The sequence below is a fragment of the Cariama cristata genome, unplaced genomic scaffold, assembly GCF_000690535.1.
Source record: "Cariama cristata isolate BGI_N322 unplaced genomic scaffold, ASM69053v1 scaffold43374, whole genome shotgun sequence".
Taxonomy (NCBI): Eukaryota; Metazoa; Chordata; class Aves; order Cariamiformes; family Cariamidae; genus Cariama; species Cariama cristata.
The window spans coordinates 4690-13110 of record NW_009613179.1 but is presented as its reverse complement, the minus strand read 5'-3'; the positions used below and the strand labels follow the sequence as shown (position 1 = coordinate 13110).

Here is an 8421-nt window from a genome sequence, read left to right as displayed (position 1 = left end):
ACTCTCAGGAATAACAACAACAGCAGCACAACGAAGTTATTTCCTTAAGAGGATCAACTTGAGCAGCCTACCAAGAGCGACAACTGTCCTATCACTTGGAGAATTTAAAGTACTCCTGGAGAAAACACTGTCAACTACACAGGAGGGAACATTCCTTTGCTGGCAGCCAGCAAGTTATGTAAACTGTATGCAAAAACAAAGTCATACATCTCCACCTACCTCTTCCATCTCAAAGGAGTCCTTCTGCTGCAGCATTAGATTCATTATGGACGGGTTTGCGAGGGGAGCGCAGGGGTCTCTACCTGGCGATGCCACAGGCAGCCTCTGCGTCGAGGTGCTGCTGTTGGATGTACTGGAACTGCTGCTGAGGCCCGGCGAGTCCAAAAGACCAGATTCTTCACACGGTCTATCCTGGGCACTTGCCAACCCGCTGCTTTGCACATCTGCTGTAGGCACAGTACCCTCTCGCTTATCACCAGTCCCAGCAGGAAGGTTTGCAGGTTTATGTATGTCCACAGCATTTGCCTGACTACTGGCTATCTCCTCCTTTACGGTAGCCAAAAAAGAGGGAGAGTCCTTCTTTTTAGAGCATTTTGGTAATTTAGATTCATTTTTAACGTCATTTTCTTCGCTCTCTGGTTCAGCTGGACTTTTCCCTTTCTCAACAGGTGAAGGAGTTGAGCAGCCGCTACCATCCGCTTGCTGTGTGCCGCACAGATTGAGCTTTGACAAGGTCTTCATTAACCGACTGGCTGTATTGCTGCGATTTAACGGAGGAGGGCTGGATGCCTCTTTGCTGGAAGACACTGAATTCATACTACCAATTTTCTGCAAAGGAGTCCCAGAGACTTGAGAATACAAAGAAGAAAAAGCATTGGCCACAGTAGTAAGCACTTCAATCTGACGAAAACGACCTGCACAAGAACAAAACGTAAGCCAGAGTTTACAAGGACGTTTGTTGTCATCACATCCCAGACCTGTTGATCCATCTTTACACGATGGTTTGAATCCTCAGAGACAGCTCTTTCTTCATATCTGAACAGGGAATTCTCATCATAACCTCTGCCCACTCCTACCTCCTCCAAATCTCCTATTTATACCAAGGGCTGCAAAGGCTGACTGAACACTGCCTAGTCCTGTAACACGAAAGTAATACCACACCATATGAAAAAAGGGAAAAATCTTTGCAAGAGTCTTTACTAAATGCACAAGAACAGCATGGAAAGCTTTCACAAAGTAAAAAAGGGACACAGATATGCAAGTGCAAGTTAATTTACAAAGTGCTAGGAAGAAAAGGGTTACTCACATTGCTCTCTCCATCTACAACTACAAGAGGACATTTCAGCTATGCCCTCATTTCAGCAACACTCATTACTGACCTAACAAAGCTCCTGTCCAAGTCCATAGAAACACTGGCCCAGATTTCAACAACGACAGAAGTAGGTCGCTCCTGACAGCTTTCAAAAATCCCACCCCGATACTGAATAACACAAGAAACAGACAGATATAGCTATTTGTTTCAGTGCTCTAAAGCTACAACAGAAGACAAGCTTAGGAGCAAGAGACAGGAATGATACAAACCAGAAGGCAGCATATCTTAAAGGATGCCTTTCATTTCCATCCCCCACTATAAACCCCTTCCCCTCACCCCAAGGTGTACAACACTGATGGTCACCTCTTGACATATTTAAGACCAAGCAAGAGTTTTATTATGGATTCTGAATGGAATTTGGCCTTCAGGCTGTAAAGGGAGTTTGCCAGAATATTAGATATACACCTTCTTTTGGGGTTGTTTACATAGTTCAAAAACTTAAAATAAACTTTGCTTCAAAATCATACTTACTTGTTAAAGCAAAATTCGGATTTTCCACTTCCATGCGCTGTATTTGGGCATTCAAAAACACTTTGATATCTATCCCTCTAGCAAATGACGATGAATTAAAAAATCTCGATGGAATTTTTGAGGCAATATCTGGTTCATCTCTTCCAAAGCCAAGGTTATAGAGCACTTCTTCAGGATCTTCCTCATAAAGCTCCAGTAATTCAGAAACACTAGACAAATGAAAAGATGTTTACTATCTACTTGTCTCCTTTTAAGACCCAGTCCCTTCTGTCCGACTGCTAATTCAGCCCAGCAGCCAGCTTGGTCTCTTGAACTTCTGACTCCCACAGCTCAGCCTACTTTAGGAAATAATTGTGGAGATCTCTGTATCCAAAGTTTTGGTTCCCATCATCAGAGTCATCGGCCCAGACACATCTCAGATCCAGTCCCGTAACTTATAGAGTCAGCCCTTATTCTGCAGAACTCTGATTTTAAAATGTCATTAAAATTTCAGATGTTTCTAATGTTTAGGCCCATTTGTTAGTATTTACTGCAAACCACAACTGAAAACAAATAGCAGTTTTTCAAGCAACCAAATAAAAATTCCCTTCTCAGCTACTAAATGCAACAATGCACATAAATCAAGCCAAGTCCATTTAACTGAGGAACAGAAGAAGTAAGTTTTGCCAGCAAAACGCAGTCAAATTCCACTGAACTGTGCCACGACCTTCAAAGTATAGTACTCTTTTACCTTGAAACAGTCGCACTGCTTTTTCCAGACCCGGTGGAGTTCATACTTCTCCCCTTCTGGTGGAACTGCAGCCTCCTCTCCTTCGCCAGCACACCATTGCTGTCAACACAAACGGAGAAGATCCCTGCGATAAACCTCTTTTGTTTAGGGACTCGATTCTCCGTCTCAGAGGAGAGCTAAACCTCCAGCGCTGCTGAATTTCTCTTTTCCCCTTCAGTGTTATCTGGTTTATATTAGCCATGTCATTTATTGAAATACAATAACAAAAGTGAACCTTGGGATGCCTCAGTAAAAACGTACGTAGACGGTAAGAATTTGAAGGCAAATGCAAGCTGAGAAAACAAATCCCTGATCTCCCCTTGCTGCTGCACCCTCCACAATCCCACCCTCCCTCCAGCAAGGAAGCCCAGCCTTGGGTGAGCCACCCTGCCCTGCCGTTCCCTGCCTTCCCTGTGCCACTGCCTCCTCCAGCAGGACCACCTCTCCATGGCAGGACCACCTCTCCACGCCTCGGGTACCCAGCTACCCCTCACCCTCAGCTGTCGCCCATCAGCAGCACAAGGCTGCGAGCTGCCTCGGAGGTGGCTGGAGAAGCTGAAGAGGCTCCACGCTGGAAGAAATGGAGCAAGACGAGCTCCAACCCAGACTGCCAGACAGTTTCTCTCCCAATCCCAAACCATTTCCTCCCTGCATCTGGAGAAGCTGCCTCAGCATTAGATGGTACCTTGGCCTCAAACATACTGTTACTGCCAACCTCTCTGGGGGACAAACTTTCTCAGGGTGAATTTTACCATGCAAATCTAATACACACACACACAAGAACAACCACCGAGAAACCAAAAAAGACAGAGGATTCACCTAAAAGCAGATTTAGAGAGCCCGGCTCAGGAGGAGTGGCAAGGATGCTGCCCACATGGGTTGTGCTGGTATTTGCTGAAGTCTCAATGGGGTTTTAGTTTCAGCACATTTTATTTAGAAGCTCTCCCTGTAAAGCAGCAGCCTTTCCTCTCTCAAAGTCTTTTCTTCCCCACTCCCAAAGGACATCTGCTCTGAAAGGTAAAACTAATTTTCCCTTGAAATTTCTGAAATGGTGAGGGATCAGTCAGGCAAAGAAGGTAAATCATACTACATTACCTAGATTTGTCATTTCACTGCTTTCCTCCTGCTACCCCAAAATCTACATCATGTCTGCTGGAAGAATAAAAATTTACATTTTTTTTTCTGCATCTCCTAATGACTGTTTCTGTGTTATCTGGATCTTCTCCTTCCCTCTCACGTAAACAGACATGAGCAGAAGAGCTTTAGCTCTGAGGTAGCCTCCACAACTTCCACTGCCCCCTCTCCCTCCCTATACTGCCCTCCAGTGTAAATATTTCTCCGAAGTAAATAAATAAAAAAAGATGTTTACCATGTTTCCATTTGGGTATCACTCCGTAGATGATTAGCTGTAGAGAAACAAGAAGAAGTTACACACAGACCTCTTCAGAATTACACTTCCCACAACCGTTATGAAAAAGCAGGCAGCGAGCACATTGACCCATACTGCCGCATAAGCCAGGTTTTTCTCTTCCCATATAAATGTGATTGTCAAGGTTAGATTGTCTAGTATACAGCCAATATAAAGATGATCTGGTTTATTCAGGCTCTGTTTAAAATAAAATCTCACATGGACACACGTTTACATACTGTCATTAATCACATTAACTTGAAATTTAACGTGCGTTAAGCTAGTAATCGTTATATAAACTGTTTATTGCTTTGCAATTGGAGATGCAATTACCAGCTGCAGGGCTGTTCCCGGGCGTGAAAGGGAGGAGGAGAAGCGGGCACGCGAAGATAGCTCTGGTAGAGAAAGTAAAGGACATAAGAAGGGCAGCTGGCCCCACGGCCAGGTACTGAGACTATATTCATTAGTCTTTTCATCAGCACAGACTGCTCTCGAAGTGGGGCAGGGCCGCGGCTGCCTGAGCTCTGCAACCCATGGGCAATGGCTAGGTGAAGCCTGCGGTGCTGATGGGACCAGTGGCCACACTCGGAGTCGAGGGGGCTCTGGAGGGAGGCTGGCTGCCGGTACCAAGTACCTGGTCACCAGCCTCCATCAGGGAAGTCGGCACTTTCTGCAGCTGGATCGGCCCAGCTCCACACGGGAACATCTCAGGAAGCATTATTCTTTCAGAAAATCAACACCCTGTCAAGCCAGAGAGTTGAGTCCCAGACTTAAAGTATGGGTTCCCCAAAGAGGTGACTCCAGATTAACAAACTCGCCCCAGGAAACAGGCAAGGAGCGTGCATATGTTACAGCAGCCCTCAGCATCAGCTACGAAAAGAGCAAAGTGATGTCAAATGCGCTGCCAGAAAAACCCTTCATCTCGACTCACTGTGCCAGCGGAGCACTGTCAGCAACTGAGAGCAAAACACAGAAACCTCACAACCTCCCTCTTCTTTTCAGCGGCATCACGAAAAAACTTAAATGTATACAAAACGCAGAAGCCGCACCTTTTTTTTAATATTCTTGTCTACAATATGAAGGTAAGCCTATCTATATAGATTAGCTGGCGACTCGTTTGAACAGATAAACCATGGCTTTTAACAGCCTAGCAGGGGGTTACAGGACCCTGCCCGATGCCCTCCGTACCACTCACACGGGGCTCTGGCTTGTATCTGGGTGCAGGCAGTCACAGACGCGCAAGGGCAGGCCATTCATACCAGCCTCAAAGGGGCTGTCTGTCTGGCAGGGTTGTTGTCTCCAAGCAGCTCTGTTGTCCCCTTGTTCTCGGATGGGAACCAAAGCCCAGCAGAAACACCCGCCTCCTTACCCAGGCAAATCAACCAGTGATTCTAGTACTGGGACCTTTGTCATCTGAAAAGGAGGGAAACCACCTTTTGCCTAAATTGCGCTAAAGGCTCATAAAAAACAGAAATCCTTGGGAATGACAAGGGGAAAAACTTGAAAAGAAAAAAACGACACGATGTTCTAAAATGTACTGACTCTTGTATTCTTGGTCATATGCTCAGAGCTTGGATTGTCACTACAAAGAAATTTTTCCTATGAAATCTTTGTACTGCAGGCAATGTAACAAGCGGAAAAGACTGTCAGAAAGAAAATTTAATCCTATTTAATCTATTGCAGTAAGAAATTTACTGCTTCTCCATCATCATCAGATCAAGGTCATTATCAGATCAACTGTTTTCCTTAGAAGTCTTGAATTTTTAAAAATTAAAGATACTTCCTTCCTCCAGGCCCTGTCCCACTACTTTGACACCACTGGTAAGAGTGCTGTGGAAAAAGGGCTTTCTACTATACAAGTTCTGACACTTTGCAAAAGCTGTAGCTCAAAAAACATTAAAAGCTAAAGGCAGGGGAGTGGTTTTGTCTTTTTTGGTTTGGTTTTGTTTTGTTTTGTTTTGTTTACACTGAAAACAGATATTGTCTTATATCCCTTATCCTGCAGATAACCCTAGGACCTGGTTTGTGAGACAGTTTTTTGCTATTTTATTTCAAGACGCTGCTGTTAGAACAGGATCCACAGCTTTTGTTGATCATGGGTTAGAGGTGTCCACAGAGAGGCTAAAAGTCTTTTCCTACAAAGAAGTCCACCATGAACAGCCACATCTCCTTCCCTTTAAAAAAGGGAAGAGAAAGAAAAGGCAAGCAGCTAGCGACAGCAAAGTGTATGTCATGGCTGATCCAAAATACTTATTCAGCTTTGGTGCTTTTTATTTTTAAAAACACTTAGCCCTTAATGGGTTTGCCTCTTGGCGGACAGGATTTCACTCCTCCTTTCAAAAGCCCGCACATGCCACTCCCAAGGGATTCAGTGGAAGTGGGGCATGCACGGCTGCCAAGAGTAACCCACGGACAAGAAAAGCAAGTAGGAGAAACCACTTTCTAACAGCCTCAGTGAGTGCTCCAGGCTGTGTTGCCATTGTGGGCATTAAAATGAGAAGACAGAAGCAAATTCAGGGCTGCCTCTGACCTTCAGGTTAGACCAGAATGTTTAACACCAGCAATAGTCTGGTAAATTCAAAAAGCAAATCTTCCTGCATTTTTCTATGTGCTTCATAATGATTTTCTAGTCAGCTTTATTAACTGCCTTCGACCAGAAGGGAAATGCTCTCTTTCAAAATAAAAATCAGATGACTGAACGTAATTTTTTTTTTCCTGCCACACCCACCTTCGGCTCCCAGGGATAAGTCATCTTCAAAACTTCCTCCATTTTTCACCAGCATGCCTGAAAACATACAGTTAGCAGTTCAACAACTAGAATGCTGCAGTGTTTTCTTTCCAACAGCTTAACTAAAGATAATAGCAAGACATTTCAGTTGATACAACAGGATATAAGCAGACTATATTTACAATCCCTGCGTTACTCATATAGGAAAAATGCACCAAGAAGTGAGAAGATACATTTGAAAACACAGAAAAAAAAATTTTGAAAGAAAACGACTACAACACTGCTTTAGTTTTGTGCTCAGAAACATCCCTGAGTCAACCTGCAAGCAAGCTAACTGCAAGTGGGAACCTGGAGGTACCACCCAACACATCTGTGCCTTCTGCTCCCACGTTATCTATCCTCCAGACATCTTACCAGGGAGATCCAGAGTCTGAGTCCAGCTTAGGCATTCCCCTCTCTCTCCCTGTACCGGATTAAGAGTTGAAGCGAAGACTCCAGGCACAGCAAGTAATTCCTCTGCACCCTGTCACTACCTGCACATTCTCGCTGTACTTTGAACTTCAGTATTCAGACCTGCTCAGATAGTAAAATTTTCAGGTGTGGCAACCAGAGTTGTTTGAGGCAGAGACTGCCTAATGCTCGCCAGCTCGGAGAGGAAATTGCAGTCTCCCCATTCTGCACATTTTGGGGGTTTTTTTAGGCCTTACTAAACTCTCCAGAAAGACTTATTCAGGATCTTTTCCCCCTTCTCCAGTTTCTTGGGCACAACTGCTTCACAGTGAGAATAATTCAGCAATGCCGACTAGGCTGTGGTTTGTGCCGCTGCTAAAGAGCCGAGGTCTCAGGTGAACATCCACGAAAACACAGTTCCCAGCAAAAGAGATTTCAGGTAAAAGGTAAAGCCTTTCCTTACCCTTCAACAGAGGATTGCTTTGCTCATCCAGGGAGGCTCCCAGAGGCGTTCTGAAACCACAGAAGAGATTAATACTACTTTAAAAACTTGCTGCTTCATGTCCTTCCTTAGAGTGTGTAACAGGCTTGTGATAGCTGCAGTTGTCCCTCCCTCCGCCCCCAGAAAGCACAAACATCCGAGGACTGGCAATAACTTCCTAAACAATCCCCAGCCCCCTGAACAAATACGTCTTATAGAGAAAAACAACAAAACAGGTTAATAATAACTGCGGTGCTCAAAGGCAGTGGCAAAGCTTTGGGGTCAGCAGCCCTCTGTCGAGGAAAATCACAGGCTTCTCAGCAACACACCCAGAAAAAAATGAGCACAGGTTTTTGAATGGACTAATTCAATCTCATTTCTATAACAAAAACTGTTGCCATTTTTCTACATTTAAAACTTCGTGGAGAGAGGGGTGAAAAGCTGTATTTGGTGATCAGGAACAAGATCAAAATCTTGACAGCTATGTTAGCTGTCACTTGCCAGTTCTGATACTTTACAGACTCTTCATGCTGGCTGTTATTTGGATGAACCCTCTTATTGCTGCTCCCTGAAGGGCAGGGGATTTGCTGAATCTCACGATGCCCAAAAGCAGCAGAAGAAACCGCACAAATGACAGGTCCAGTCCCTCTCTGGGTTCACGCTACCCCTGTTGACACCGGCTGAATGTTTCCACATCTTCTCTCTGAAACATGTTTAACCAAAGGCCTGTCACCATTAAGTA

General features: G+C 44.6%; 1 protein-coding gene across 1 annotated transcript in view; it reads right to left on the bottom strand.

Annotated features, from left to right (window-relative positions):
* The window catches only part of LOC104160701 (sperm-specific antigen 2-like), a gene marked incomplete at both ends in the record, with an annotated part of 11206 nt that extends 3495 nt beyond the window's left edge, over positions 1-7711 (bottom strand). The window contains 6 exons of the mRNA XM_009698906.1: positions 220-914; positions 1844-2052; positions 2574-2672; positions 3982-4018; positions 6749-6805; positions 7662-7711. Of these exons, the coding sequence (XP_009697208.1) occupies positions 220-914; positions 1844-2052; positions 2574-2672; positions 3982-4018; positions 6749-6805; positions 7662-7711 (1147 nt within the window). The remainder of the gene's footprint in view (positions 1-219; positions 915-1843; positions 2053-2573; positions 2673-3981; positions 4019-6748; positions 6806-7661) is intronic.
* Between the last annotated feature and the right edge of the window lie 710 nt (positions 7712-8421).